This window comes from Saccostrea cucullata, unplaced genomic scaffold, assembly GCF_032062105.1.
Source record: "Saccostrea cucullata isolate Sc308-1 unplaced genomic scaffold, CSIRO_AGI_Scuc_v1 ctg1189, whole genome shotgun sequence".
NCBI lineage: Eukaryota > Metazoa > Mollusca > Bivalvia > Ostreida > Ostreidae > Saccostrea > Saccostrea cuccullata.
Window position 1 is genome coordinate 23,727 of NW_026919024.1, and position 15,817 is coordinate 39,543.

The 15,817-nt window shown below is 34.9% G+C and overlaps 2 protein-coding genes across 2 annotated transcripts; one reads left to right on the forward strand and one right to left on the reverse strand.

Moving 5' to 3' along the window:
* The first annotated feature begins 845 nt into the window (after positions 1 to 845).
* On the forward strand, positions 846 to 10,851 carry LOC134277766 (maltase A1-like). The gene is made up of 11 exons (XM_062760080.1): positions 846 to 1,034; positions 5,965 to 6,205; positions 6,713 to 6,892; positions 7,230 to 7,399; positions 7,641 to 7,766; positions 8,210 to 8,317; positions 8,444 to 8,535; positions 8,670 to 8,856; positions 9,573 to 9,755; positions 10,016 to 10,147; positions 10,260 to 10,851. The coding sequence occupies exons 1-11, from the start codon at positions 897 to 899 to the stop codon at positions 10,608 to 10,610; spliced, it is 1,908 nt and encodes a 635-aa protein (XP_062616064.1). The 5' UTR covers positions 846 to 896; the 3' UTR covers positions 10,611 to 10,851.
* Positions 10,852 to 12,438: 1,587 nt separating this feature from the next.
* On the reverse strand, positions 12,439 to 13,937 carry LOC134277777 (ubiquitin-conjugating enzyme E2 1-like). The gene is made up of 3 exons (XM_062760087.1): positions 13,804 to 13,937; positions 13,389 to 13,504; positions 12,439 to 13,016 (listed from the first exon to the last, which is right to left on the reverse strand). The coding sequence occupies exons 1-3, from the start codon at positions 13,868 to 13,870 to the stop codon at positions 12,453 to 12,455; spliced, it is 747 nt and encodes a 248-aa protein (XP_062616071.1). The 5' UTR covers positions 13,871 to 13,937; the 3' UTR covers positions 12,439 to 12,452.
* Positions 13,938 to 15,817: the final 1,880 nt, after the last annotated feature.

The window sequence follows — 15,817 nt, forward strand, 5'->3', positions numbered from 1 at the left end:
ATATGTTACTAAAATTTAGTTTATGAAATAAATCGAAAAGGCCCAGCCGGGTGTCTATGTTGGGGGGGGGGGGTCCTGTCCTCAAGCACCTGTGGTACATGTAGCACTAAGGCTATGAGAAAATCATATTGAGGTGGCAGGTCTTGGAAAAAATGATGAATTTTTTTGAGTAATTAAGTACACCTCTGCCCCCCCCCCCCCCCCCCCCACATACACCCCCTTCATTCCCTATCTGATTTTGTTTGTTTACCAAAACCATTTCACATTTTTCAAGGTAATAAACGTCAAATATCAAAATAGTAAAATGGTCTAGAAATCGTCAGATATTTCGGATTAGGCCTAGGGCCTGAGATGTTCGGAAAAAAACCATTAAAATTCAGTACAAATTTAATGCAATCTTCCAAAACGTTTAATTTATTATATACTCTAGAAGTGTACATCCCAAATTGCAACAAATATGCAATTTTTAATCCGATGGGACTTGCAGTTACTACTTTTCCAAAAAAATTCAAACCAGTCTCTCATCCAGAAAATCCAATCGAATCCGGCATACAGCCCGGTCTTGATTTTTTTTTTTTTTTTTTGTTGGTTTTGTTTGTTTGTTTGTTTGTTTGTTTTGTTTTTTTTTTTTTTGGTTAATATACCTGATCCAAAAAGTTTATTCTGGTAGTGTGTATGTATATATGCTTATATGATATTTTCTGTCGTTTGTTTGTTTTTTATTTTAAATACAAACTAAGTACATGATTATAATAATGAACAAGGGTGCCTTTCCCAAAGTCACAGCCTCCGTCGAGGCCCCAGGGCATCTTGTCTTATTTATTTTTAAATTGCAAATGGCTGACAGTACGCAAAACAGTATAAAATACTTCCCAAACAGCTTCGAACAATGAATTATGAAAAAATCTGGGGAAATCGCAGCAACACCAAGAGAATTACGAAAACGCCGCCAGATTTCGACAACTTCGTCAGCAGACACCCAGGAGACTACTCTCATTAAGGATTCCGAAAGAGATGTAATGGGGAATAGAAAGGTGAATATATAGAGTATTGATTGTAACCTATTTTGCAGCAACCCGGATATTAAGGATTCAAATTTCTCACTCGTATTTAACACTCATTTGTGTAGCTGTATAAAAATCGAATTATTTTCAATGATTGATTAAAAGAGTACTAGTATCATGAGTATACAGCGCAATTTCCCAGTATTTCGTCAAGCTTGCCAACTACGATGTTAAACATGTTGAAATGGAAAGTCCCTATAACTATAAATAGATGGGCAAGCTTATGCAAGAAATAAATGCGGAACTGCTTCTACATAGATCTGTATTAAATTATAGAAAATCAGAACTATATGTATCAGTTCATGTGAAACGTGCACTTTTAAGGTCTTTCCATCCTCACAGTTTAAGTTTTAATGGTTCAAAGAAAAAAAAACTGCATTAATTTTTATTTTTTGAAATTATAGGACAATTAATAGGTGCTATATATTGCAAAAATGTATAGGTTGTCATATTTTTTGAGAAGGGAGACACACACTGGGGGTACATGTACTGTGAGCAATGAGCGCACTAAATGATACCTCAGCCTCCCATATGAATATAATGACAGTGTCCATGTTTTGCTACGTACAGACAGAGGCGTACAGCTAGACGTACAGACAGACGGACATACAGATGGATTACTATATACCCACCCGCCTTTCAAGCGGGGGGTATAATAAAAATCATTTTTATATACACCTGCTTGAAAAGCGGGAGGGTATATAGTAATCCGTCTGTATGTCCGTCTGTTACGCTTTGGGGTACCCATGCATCTATTATCCGCAACTCCTCTCATACCACTGAATGAAATTTGATGAAACTTTCACAGAATCTTTATTACATACATGTATTGTCATTGTGTACCTCCTATTTTACTTTGTTATCCAACACATATTTTGGGTTTCCCATAGCAAAACATGAACACTGCCATTATATTCATATGGGAGGCGGGGGTATCATTTAGTGCGCTCTTTGCTCACAATATCTCTAGTTTTTTTCTGGTAGTTATTGAAACTTCGAATTTCTAGACGCGTTTGATTGACACATCTCATTACACCTTCACAAACTATAATCCAGAAAACTCTCTCTCCCCACTCCTCTCCTCTCTCCCACCCCTATCTCCTCTATCCCCACTCTCTCTTTCTCCCCACACCCTCTCCCCCCCACACACTCTCTCTCCTCTCTCCCCACTCCCTCTATCTCTTCTCTCTCTACTCTCTTTCTCTTTCTTCTCTCTCTCCTCTCTCTTTCTCTCACTCTCTCTCTCGCCACTTTCTCGCCCCCACTTTTTCGCCCCAATGTATTTCTCCTTTCTCCCACCCTTATCTCCTCTATCCCCTCTCCTCTATCCCCACTCTTTATGCTGTAATTTAATTATAATATGATATGACAATTAATATAAAGCTAAAATTAAAAACTTCCATCGATAGTGAACATGTCACTAAATGATTCTAATTCTATTTATCGTTGGCGTGATGTTTCTGGCCACAAAGGATTTGATACCCGGTATATGCATTACTAGTATTTGGTTTACTCTACTGACGATTTGGTGCTCACTAAATCGCCTCTGGTGTAACACTACCGCCTCTGCGTATTATTTTGAATCGGGTGTAAATTGGTTATAAGTATATAGTTATTGGACCAATCAATTACAGGGGTATTTTAATTCCAAATCATTATGTTAAGTACTGAAGTTATGGAGAGGGCAAGGGGTGATAATTTTGTTTTTAATATAGATTGAGAAGAGAAGAGAGGTCTTTCCACCCTTGCAATTTTAATGGTTCAAAGTATAAAAAACTATTTCCATTTTAATATATATTGTTTAAATTTACCAATCATCGCAAAAAATGTATAAGATACGATATTGTTTAATATTAAGATGGGAAACATATGTCACAGGGTGAATTATAATTAATTAATTAATGTTACTAATTATCATTCATATCATTTTCATATCTTATTATGAGGCATCATTATTTTATAGTAACTAGTGAATTCCGTCGTCACTACGGAATTTACTACGTTCATTCACTGCCTTATTCATTCATTCATTCATTCATTCATTTATACGGGTGAGTGGTCAGTGAGAGTATTCGGGTGGAGTGGTTAAACAGGTTTTTCTATGTCTACTGCGCATTCGCGCCAATACTAAAACCCCAGTCACATTTCTAAAAACGACCAACGGCCGACGGGTTTTGAAGCAAAAATGGAATTCTTCGGGTGACAGTCGTCAGTTCATCGGCCGTTGTCTTGGCCGATTTTGACCTCTTTTTTTGTCGGCCGACCAATTTTGTGTCCATCGGTCCAAGTTATAATTTTTTATGCGTCGGTGGCCGATTTCTTCAATTGAAGTTATCCGTCGACCAACCTTCGATCATCGTCCGACCTTCGGCGGTCAGTTTATTGAATCGGTCGTCCGTCGTTGGACAATAAAGGTGTTTAAAATTTCGGCCGACGGTTAAAATCAAACTGTAGCTCAGAGCTCGATGATCGCGAGACGATTGGCCGACTTGTGAATATTTAACCTATTAAGGATACATAACACAAACAAAATTTTGATGCATGGACTGATATATATTTTTTGAACGGAAATAACATCCGTAAGATATAAAGAAATCTCAAGTATTCTTTGCTGCTTAGATATGCGCCATTTGTCGTTTTTTATGCAATTCCATACAAAATTTTGCACACATTTTCAATATTGAGTCAAAATTTTATAAGATTCTGCGACTTTGTCTTGCAAACATTACTCACGTCACCTATCCGAATATAGATCTATGAAAAAAATTGCTGATTTCTAAAGAAAAAATATTTTTTTGTTTTATTTATCCAAGTCATCGGTGTCCCTAGGAATGAATGTGACTGCTCCGTGTCGCCCGATACTGTGTCGGCCGATCATGTTCTTTCAGCCGACAAGACCACAAAAATTTAGTCGCCCGACCATCCGCTTAAATGTGACCTAGGCATAACTCCTCGAGCACTCCAACCTTAGACTTTGGGGAGGGAAGACGTTCTCTCTCCCCAACACAACTTTATATCTTACGATATTGTGGCAATAAGTCTAGGATTACGGTAAGAAATAATTGTTAAATTATTTCTTAGTATTCAATTATTATTCAGTATCTATTTGATCATTTTATTTAACTGAAGTGATTTCTAAATTATCTAAATTCATAAGTTTGAATTATCCGCGTTAAAGTGTGAGTGAGGTGTGGAATATTAAATACATGTTTTATTATATTGCAGATCACCCTTTTTCTGATTACGTATAATATATTAAATAGTATCGAACCCAGCAGCCGTATTTGTGTTATTATTACAACTATAATACCTAGACATAGGTTGTGACACATAAATAAACAGAAGTATATGTCAACATCAACAATTGTAATTTTTTTGTAAACAGTATTATGAAAATAATATTGTCCGTCCGACCACCTTTAACTTTCTTTCGGCATGATGTGTTCGCAAAAGTAAGACGCTGAAATTACACAACATCCATGGACCTCTATATTAAATTTGAGGTCAAAAGGTCAAGATCGTAAATTCATACATTTTATGTTTGTGTGTGTGTGTTAAACTTTCATTTCCGGGTGATATCTCAAAAACTGTTTGAGTTTTTGTAATTACATTTTATACCATGATGGTAACTCCCTATGTCCCCCAAAAGGGTGTCCCCCTAATCTGAGCATCCTTCTCCTTTTTGAAAAACAGTCTTCCAAAAGATATTGTTCTATATGGTATAGATTTAAATTAATAAGAGTTTTCTCAAAAACCTATGACATTATAGGAGGATGGAAATACCTTAAATAGATCTATAAGTAAAATACATTTCCACAAAATATACAGGTACATGACTCCTCAGTTAGCGGTGTGCTGTATATATAGGTACCTTAAACATGTCCCAAGCCAACCAAGGTTTGATGGCGAATTAAGAATATATTTAATAAAGAACAGTATATAAACAGCTATATATGTTACATTATATATGTATGGACCTGAGCGAATATTATTCCTTGTGGTATATGTGAAGTACATGTAAATATCCTTTAGTTAGGTATCTGACCGATACATTCCTCACTGCTAGGCCCTCCTCCTTGATAATATTCTACCCCTAGAGTAAATTGAATTTAGCTTTTCAAACTGTAACTCCATATTTCTTGATTTGCACATTAAATCATTTTAGTTTTATAAAAAGAACGTGTTAAATAGTAAAAAATCCTCTACCAAACATTTCATCTTTCCTTTTTTATTTGCTACTCGGAATGAAGTCAGATTGAGAAGTCCCCTGCATGTTCTTATACCACTAACCGGAAGTTCTTGTATCCCATCGAAAGTCTTAAAATGTAGTGAGGTAATTTTCGAGGAATCAATTACGGTATTTCACTGGTAAAAATGTAATAAACGAGAGGTCTACAATAAAATAACTTGATCAAAGACGTCTGTTACGATACATGTATATTTGAAAAGAAAAAAAAGTCTTTTGAAGTGAGCCTTGTCTTATCAAAGTAGGCTCATGATTGATAAATTGATAAAACACTGGCTTGAAGTGGAGGGGGCTGAAATTGAGTTAGGTACTTGTGGCAAAAAAAAAAAAACCGCCCGAATGCCCTGTACATACAATGTATGAAACAGGTGCCTCTGGTACAAACCACTTGTGAGTGACAGCTACAAAATGATCTATAAACGTCCTACTTTATTTGTGAAATATTTCGATTTTAAAAATTCATCTTTTGATCTTCCTCAAATTTTACACCAATTCATGTATATTTGTATACTGTAAGAAATCTGTGACAGGTCGCTCGGAATGGTAAATGATTTAGAGATGTGTGATAGCACTTGAAGATTACCATCTTATCTGCACAACACAGATATTCCACCCTGGACAACTCAATCCAAAACACCCTTCGGTATTTTTCAGATCAAAATGTCTAAACCACATCAACAGAAGTTCTGCGAACAGACAAAATGTCTTTTCGTTTTGCTTGTAGCAGTGGTAGCAGCTATCGTGGTAATATGTGTACTAACGTTTACAGACAAAAGTTTTCGAGCGAAAAAGAAACCGCCCCGTGAATTAGAATGGTGGAAGAAAAGCATTATTTATCAAGTTTACCCTCGGTCATTCCAGGATTCTAATGGTGATGGTACCGGAGATTTAAAAGGTCAGATAAATCATATTTTGAAGGTATACAAATGACGATTTATTATTTTACTGAAAAGTCTTTTTTTTTTTATTGGACTATTTATTTGTAATTAATTACTAAAGGCAAAAACTAAAAAGCGTCTATTTGTTCATAGACAATGAATATTCATGCAGAGACGCTTGATTTCAGAATTTTGTATTTTTGATTTTGTGTGTTTTCTTGGTTAAATACATTCATCAAAGTAAAATTTAAAAAAAAAAATCTATGAAATTTGCATTTTCAAAATACATTGTGCAGAGTATATAGATATATTTCTGACCTGTATATAAAAAGGTGCAAAGTTTAATAGTTGCCATCTTCGATTCCAAGACGTGACTCAAATTATAAGAAAAACTATTAATCAAAAAATTCAATATACCACAATGATTCGAATTGATTGTTATTACATACGATTTGAAATATTTTATTGTTTATTTTCGATTTCTTTGTCTGATACTCTGTATTAGTTTCAAATATACGTCCTAGGTGTAACAAGTCGCCTCGATTATCTGAAAGATTTGGGTGTCGGTGCCATTTGGTTGAGTCCTTTCTACAAATCGCCAATGAGAGACTTCGGGTATGATGTTGAGAATTACACCCAAGTCGACCCTTTGTTTGGAACTATGGATGACTTTGATGAGCTGATGGGAGAGGCCAAGAAAAGAAGTATACATCTGATTTAACAGTACAACTTTCATATGTAGTAAAACTCGCTTGACTTCATATAAGAATCATCCATAGTAATATTTTGCGTCCAGTCTTACATATATAGATATGCAATTTTTATTCAATTAGTTAGAATAATATTGAAGTACACCATCCAATAAAAACAATTCCAGAGATCTAAATCAAAGCTATACATATTTTGAGATAAAGGTATATAAGCAATATTGTAAAAGAAAAAAAGGAAGACAAGAAAAAATGGTTTTAAACTTATTTAATATGTACATGATGTAAGGATTTAGATTTAATACGAAAGGAACCTATTTTTGTACGTTCTTAGACTTGAGAGTGCTGGTAGACTTTGTTCCGAACCATACAAGTAACGAGAGTGTTTGGTTTAACATGAGCCGCCACAGTGTCGGAAAATACAGGAATTATTATGTATGGGATGACGGCATAAACTGTCCCACGTGTTCCGAAACCAACTTCAAAAAACCTCCGAATGACTGGGTGAGATGCCCTTTTCTTCTAAATTTTTTTCTTTTGGGTAGTGTTCTGAATTTGGATAACTTTGCTAGACAAAGGTTTCTGATCCGCTTAGCTAAGGTTTGTGAGGAGAGTAGCGGATCAAAATCCCTTGGCTAGCGAAGATGTACACGTAGTTTTTGAAAAGATTCAATTTTATGCATACGTGCATGTAATATCCTTAGGATATACATTGGTTCATATAGTTATGTATGTATTTCTGCAGACTAGCGCCTTTCGAGGTTCAGCTTGGACCTACGATAAAAACCGAAAACAGTTTTATTACCATGCCTACTTGGACGCACAACCGGACCTCGATGTTCGGAACCCGGATGTTGTAAAAGAATTGACGGTATATCTCAAAAAACAAATTAATTTGCAAGTCGATGTTATGCATGTTTTGTGGTTATTTTACTGTACTTAGAACTGGTTTCCACCATTGAATAAAACGATAATTTTGAATCAGGTCCTTTGCAACGGTTTCAAAAGAGAGACATCCCCTCAAAAATTTGTTATTTATATGTATCTATTCAATAAAGTTTGTGATAATTCAGAAGGAACACAGTAGGGTAAAAGACCAAAACGACCCTCAGAGTTGCTATAAAGTTCGTGATAAACATGCATTTGATATGATTTGATATACATTTTCTTTTGTTGTGTTTGCAAACTGGCTTACTGGAATAAAATGCACCTGGTAAACATGATGCCAGTTTAGCCATTAAAGGAAATATGATGTTACCCTCTCATGTCGAGAGTTGACTTTATGATACAGTGACTCTCCTTTCACAATTTTAGAATGTTCTGCGATTTTGGCTGAAGAAAGGAGTAGATGGATTTAGAGGTGACGCCATTCGAAAATTGTTCGAGTCTCAAAATTTGACCAAAAACGAAAATGGCATAAAAGTAAGTATATGAAACTGTAAAAGACTCGCATACATGTAATAATACTTCTAAATCACAGAAGAAAAAAGAATGAAAGCCGCCACTCTGAAGTAAATAGAAGTTTAATATTGTATTGTTCTTTTTTAGAATTTGACCAGAAACCTTCCTGATATTTATCCTTTGATGAAAGAATGGAAGAAAGAGTTGGATAAGTTTGGCAGAAGTAAAGGACAAGAGAAGTACTGCCTATCCCTCATGCCTGCATTGTCTATCTTTACATTAAAATTTTATTTTTAATCATACAAATTTTATAAAAAATATACGGAGGAAAATTATTCGCACCAATTACAAATTTCGAATCAATATCTTTCAGAATTTTAATAGCAGAATCATACGGAATTACGAATGAGATGCGAGATTCGTACTACAAAGTGGACACAATACCATTCAACTTTGCATTTGTTCAGAAACTTAACCGATCTTGTGAGGCTCGCTGTATTCAGGATATTGTAAAGTCTTCTTTGGAGGGTCTTAAAGACGATTGGTGGCCTAATTTTGTGGTAATTTTGTTAATTTTAGATAAACTAGAGCTGCAGAATTTGATAACAATCAAGATGTTGGCATCAACCTCATTGAAAAATTTGAAGAACCTATATATATATATATATATATATATATATATATATATATATATATATATATATATGTAAGTCCAAAGTGCGATGGGACTCCAAAGTCCGATGGTCACGCCAAAACCGATGGTCTTCGCCAAACCCCGGTGGTTAGACACGCCCAAGTCTGATGGTGCGGAAAACAATTAACGTTTATGACGTCATAGTACTGCTGCGTAAAAATGCGATGCCGCGCCAAGCCAAGGCCGATTTGTTTAAAATAAAATACAAATAAATATTAAATGCAAAGAATAACCCTAATCTTTTAGATATAGGTGCGAGACTAACACCTATCAGTCGAAAAATGTGTTAAAACCATAATATATATATATATAAAATATATATCAACAACTAACCCTTATCGAATAGTCTACAAGGACTAGCCCTAATGGCTCTGGTTTGTGAGACGAACACTGAATCAATGGATTTTGTGTGTGTATATATATATATATATATATATATATATATATATATATATATATATATATATATATATATATATATGTGTGTGTGTGTATACTTAGTATATATATAATCAATTATTTTATTTTTTCATTATTGTTTTCTTAAATGGCAAATGAATCATGAATGTTTCTTAACTTTAGTTAGGAAGTCACGATGTATCTAGAATAGCCGACAGAATGGGAACAGAATTAGTGGATGTATTTAATATGCTCCTGTTAACACTACCCGGTACACCAACAACATATTACGGCGAAGAACTAGGGATGAGGAATACATTCTATACATTCAACGAGAGTCGAGACCCAGCTGGACTGAATTACAAGGTTACATACACTAATCTATCTCGAAAAATAGTTCTGTTCTCAGTTTATCATAACTTTTTAGAATTTTATAAAATTGATGGGGTTACCTGAACATGTATATAAATTTTGATCATGCTGACACCATTGCCATCATATGCAACATCTTTGCAAGTCAGGTGTTTTGGGTTTGCTTCGCTCCTCACAAACGTTTGTGACAAGCTATCCGGACAAAAAACTTGGCTTACAAAGATAGTCTTCGAAAAATTGTTACAATCTTACAGGAGGACTATTTAAAGCATACAAGAGACCCAGAACGGTCGCCAATGCAATGGAATTCCTCCACAAACGCTGGATTCTCTAATGGGACCCCATGGTTACACGTGAATCCCAATTACCCGGTTTTAAACGTAGAGGTTCGAGAAATCAATTTTGTTTACTTTTACAGAATAAAGTCTTTATTATTTTTTTGAAATATTATACCGGTACTTTACATTAACAACTCATTTTCCTTGGCCTTATTTTTAGAAACAACTTTCTGTAAATGCTTCCAGTTTGAACATCTATAAGAGTCTTGCTAAACTGAGACAGCAACCATCATTTACCAATAAGAAAATTTCTTTTTCGACTGTTAACGACAACATCATTTCATACATTAGAACTGATCATGATCAACCAAAATACTTGGTTGTTATGAATTTTGGGTCACGTGATTCCACAGTGGACTGCAGCGCCCCTCCAGTGGATGCTTCGGAAGGAAGCTTTGTCCTTTCCATTGACAATTCTCTGACAGGAACGTCAACACACAAAGATGGAGATATCATAAACCTAAAGAAAATCACGCTGAAGAGAGGACAAGGAATTATTGTTAAGATTTGAAAATTGTTTTGTTTCCATGGTATATTTGTGCAGACGTATAATATGGCAAATCTGCTTTCCTCTCTTTGTTCACGATAACATTTATCTTCTCTTGTCAGCTTTAAATTTTTACTTATGGATAAACAGGTACTTCATAGAAATGTTTTAGTAATGTCTCAAAAGTTAATCTGATAGTTTAAATTTCTGAAATAACCATAAAATTCTAAAGGAATCCAAGTAAAGTTGACAATTGTGAAAAGGGTGACTGATCTGAACTCGTTCTTTACGTCTTTAGGCATCGTCTCATATAGCTCTCTCAAGAATTGGAGAGGAGCGTACATTTAGGCCGTGGTTTTCAACGATGTTATTCAGACATTCTGTAAATTATGTACCCTTTGCTACGACTGTAATGATTGAAGATTTAATATAATATACTTCTAACTGTTTGTTATATATTAGCAGATGGAACAGAAAAGAAACTTAGTACATGTAAATGCTGTTAAAACAAATTTCTCCGAGGCTTTATTTTCCAAGAAAAATTAACAGCATAGTTTGTATATTTTTTTATTTTCTCTTGCTTTTTGGGGGGAGGAGGTGTTGTGATATTAAAATTGCTGAAATAACCCTTAAATTCTCAAGGAAATCCAAATAAAGTTGACAACTAGGGTGGGTGTGACCGGTCGGCCCAAGATGCTCACTCCTCCATGGCACCTGATCCGACCTCTGATGTTTTGGAGGTCCATGTTTGCTATGTTCCTATTCTGTATTGTTTTATGGACTTTTGATCTTGAATACTGTGCGATATCTCCATATGTTTCATTGGAACTCTCTGCAAAGTTCATAATACATGTTATGCCTCTCCATGAGTGTTTTTGACATGCAACATATATTTATTACAAGTAAAATTGATGCAACGCATCAAATCGGCCGCTAACAAAATCTAGCATTTCAAAAGGTACTTTCACAATTTTATAAAAGCACCCAAGCAAGAAATAAAAGCACTTCTCAAGATATTCAAAGCTGAAATAGCACCAGCACTTGATCATTTTTATTTCAGGCTGTCTTCAAAGCAAAATAAATATTTTTTTTTAAATTTAATGAAAATTTTATTACATTTGCTCATCAATTGGATTAATCGATGTTATAAAGTCAATGATTAATGATAAGTAGTTATTGTCAACAAAATGAAGATGAACCACATGTTGATACCCTGGATCTTTGATACGTGATAATGCCTATGGTTTCTGCAGAGGAGGCTATCCTGCATGGTGCGGTGTAAAATGTAGAAAAATATTCTATGTACATGTATATATTATTGTAAAATTTTGTAAATGTTGTAGGGCTATTCAGATTTTATGTATGGGAGAGGACTATCTAAGTTTTTGGAACTTGTGTCCAATCCCTTTGACATATTGTCAATAAAATAAGTTCAAAACAAAAATAATCATCCTTGTGTCACTCGCAGCTGTAGCATATTCAACAATTTTCACTTGTTGAACAATGATAATCATATATTTACGTCCACTTCATATTTTTTCTTTTATTTCTTATGAAGACATGCAATTGTCATTCAGTGCATAAACGCTAAGCAAACCACCGTACTAACAAAGAAAGCAATTATTTCGACTTCCTGTTTTAAACTAAAAGATTCAATAGGGCGAAAGTTATTCATAGCAATTCTATTCTTAGAACCGATGTAACATTTATTTAAAACAAAGCGCCTCATGTTGAGCGATCCTGATATATAGTATAATTTAATACACTGTAAAGGTAACGATTATTTATATAGAACAACCTGTTTCTTGTGAAGATGTGGATATAGATGTCAATAAATATTTTTTCAAAAAACAATATTTTATGTCTTTATTGATAAAATTCAAATGCCTGAACACCAGGATCGTCATACACAATTTCATGCATATTGGTCAAGTAAAAGTTTTCTAGGACACGCTGATTACACAGTTTTGATTCTCGTTTGCTGCTCACTACGCTACAGTTTGTAGTATCAATCTCCATTGGTTCCTCGTGGTCAGGCACAATAGAATCCCCATTCCCCTCCTCCTTTCCTCCCCAGCCTGCATTCATAGGAACATAAGGTCCAGCCTCGATCTGTCCACCTTTCACTGATAGCTTGGCCATCTCTTGACGGTCCAAATAGTCCACATAAGGTGAAAGTGGGTCATCAAAGTTAGGTGTGTGTAAAACGAATAATACTGCTTGAACACAATCGTCAAATGAGTTCCACGTTGAATTCCATTCATCTTCGTCTAGTGTACTTATGCATACTTTTAAGTCAACTGATATATGGTCTAGAGATTCTTCTGATAAAATGTCTTCTGAGAATTCCTCAATGTTTGGATGGAATATCAGAGTCTGACACGTGACTGTGGGCGGATAATTAGGCCAGTCCTGACTAGTTGTGGCAATCTGTGATGAGAAAAAAGATTGTGGTCATTGCAAATTGCTTACAAATAAGTCAGAGTGCAAATCAAATGAACAAAAATGTATTATAGAATAGAATATATTTATTATTCCAGATCAGGGCCCTTGTGGGCATATTACATACATGATATTATATATTGGGCATGACTCAATTTATATAAATAGAACAGACTTTGTAAGAAATATAAATAGCAGACAAGTCTGGCTTTGTAGCCCTTATGTACCTTCATTAAAAATGATTATTTAATTTAAATATATTTGATTATAGTGTACAGGTGTATAATTGATAATTTAATTAACTCAATTTGATTATATTATGATTATTTATATTTGCAGATTTATTAAATTTTCGTGTACCTTAAAAACATATTTCCCTGAGCAATATGGTCCGCCTGAGGGACAGATTTCTACCTGGAAGCTGAATTCGTCATCGTCACTCTCATCTGACCATGACAAGACGCGGGCCTGCCCGTCTATAAATAGAATTGCATATATGATTTAAATATAGAAATTTAATGATTTAACCATGTTCAAAACTTTACTCGTTTTACGTGAAAACAATTAAGCAGAACTTAAATGGTACAAACACGTACACTGGTACGTATCTGTAGATGCCATGCATGATGCAAAGAAAAGTGAATAACCCAATGGATTGATGTACATGTTTGTAATGACGGTTGCAAATTTACTAGCGACTAGTACATTAATACGGATTACAGATGTAGATGGTTTTTGATGTAACAGTTTGACAACACGTGATCTCTACACCTACCTGAAAAGCTATCGATAGTTTTCAGTAATTTGAAGAAGTCCTTCATTAAACTCCTTTTAGATGCCATGATTTGAATGATATAATACGCGCCAGTTTTTTTCTTTTATATATCAACTTAGTGTGGAACTAAAAATAGATCTGATACTCTCAAGGAAATTCCGAGATAGACTGGCAATTTATATATAGACTGACAATACAACTGAAGTATTGATCTGAGTACTGAAAGGAATACAGTGTATATTTCATATCTCATATCAAACTATGGATAATTTTTTTTTTTTTGGTCAGTATTTAAAGTTTTGAACTTAGCTTAATTTTTTTATAATTATTATTAATATTCAATCCACATGTACAATAATTTAGGGCAGCTAGATGATTTTATTAACAACTTTATACTTGTTTGTTTTTATATCAAAGGAAAACCAATTTAGTGAAAAATGAGATCTATACTTTATAGTACGAGTCTATCTTCGATACAGCTACCTTGACGGTGGTTATTTTTACATCAATTTTTTAGGGTATTGCGAATCACTTCCGGGAAAAGACACTTTCATGTGAGGTTATTCATGTTAAAAATACCATGTAGCTGACATTTTTTATTTGAACGCAAAGAACATTTGATACATAATATACGTTTTAACATAGGCGTCGGAAGCAAATTCAAAGTGGGGTGGCTAATTGAAATTAGGGGCTAAACCAACAAAAAAAGGTTACCCCTAATTTGCAATGCCTAATATATCTTTGCAAAAGAAAGGGGGGCTTAGCTAACCCCCCCCCCCCGGTTCCAACGCCTATGTTAATATACGTTAAAAAAAATGGGAGGGACAGTTACATGCAGGCACTTCTTTCGGGAAAAAGTTTTAACCCATAGTATAATTATACTATGGGTTAAAAATTAGTTACTAAACCAAGTGGCTGTGGGATCAGTCCTCAATACGTACACTTCCACCCTTATTTCCCTGTACATTACAGTTGATGTATACTGCATGAGTGGAATTGGGATGCAGGTGAAACATTTGTATGAATTTAGAATTTCCAGATTTGTTTTTAATTCAATGTACGTATACATTCACCGGATCCGAGTTCAATGATCAAATCTCTGGTACATTTGGTGCCGCGACCAGGATGATATGTACACCTTCGTTGGTATATTTTGGGGTGTGGAAATCCTGTTAAGGGGGAGGAATAGAGGAGTCGGATGTTTCATTGCTGATGACCGGTCGGTAGCCTTAGTGGAGAAGAGCCCTGATTAGGATCCTCGTCTGCTAGATGTAGCTCTATCACATTTTTTCAATTACCAGTTACAAACAAACAATATTGTATGATTTTTTTTTTCTTTTTCAGATAAACTGTAGGGAAAGTGTATTACTATCTGTGAATTATGTCCATCGTGAAATTCAGACAATGATAATTTTTTCTATCCAAATGGCCTATAGTTTCGAATCTCTTTGGTCTTCTTAAAAAAAATAATAGTGATAGCAAAAGTCAGAATAACCTAGCTACCCCCCCCCCCCACACACACACACGCACACCTTTCGTTCAAGAACGTAGATCGAGATCGAATTGAGTTTTAATAATTTTCGGAAAGAGGGGGTCAAATTTATTTTATCTGTAAGCATTGTGATGATACAAACCTTAACATTTGCAGGCGTTCAGATGCATTGCGGCAATGCCATTGAAATTTGAATATAACATCCTTGACAATTTCATAATTTTTATACCCCCCGCTTGAAAAGCGGGAGGGTATATAGTAATCGTTAATTCCGTCCGTCCGTCTGTTACGCTTTGGGGTACCCATCTCTTATCCGCAACTCCTCTAGCCACTGAATGAAATTTAATGAAACTTTCACAGAATCTTTATTACATATTGCCATTGTGCAGTAGCACCTCCTATTTTACTTTTTGATCCGACACATATTTTGGGTTTTCCGGCCACAGCAAACATGGACTTCGCCATTATAACTATATGGAGGCGGGGGGTATCATTTAGTGAGCTCATCGCTCACAGTACCTC

Coding starts and splice junctions, on each gene's coding strand:
- LOC134277766 (XM_062760080.1), top strand. CDS start 897: ATGAAAAAATCTGGGGAAATCGCAGCAACACCAAGAGAATTACGAAAA. Junction 7,767..8,209: donor ATGTTGTAAAAGAATTGACG/GTATATCTCAAA, acceptor TCACAATTTTAG/AATGTTCTGCGATTTTGGCT. Junction 10,148..10,259: donor ACCCGGTTTTAAACGTAGAG/GTTCGAGAAATC, acceptor CCTTATTTTTAG/AAACAACTTTCTGTAAATGC.
- LOC134277777 (XM_062760087.1), bottom strand. CDS start 13,870: ATGGCATCTAAAAGGAGTTTAATGAAGGACTTCTTCAAATTACTGAAA. Junction 13,505..13,803: donor AACTATCGATAGCTTTTCAG/GTAGGTGTAGAG, acceptor TTCTATTTATAG/ACGGGCAGGCCCGCGTCTTG. Junction 13,017..13,388: donor CAGGGAAATATGTTTTTAAG/GTACACGAAAAT, acceptor TTCTCATCACAG/ATTGCCACAACTAGTCAGGA.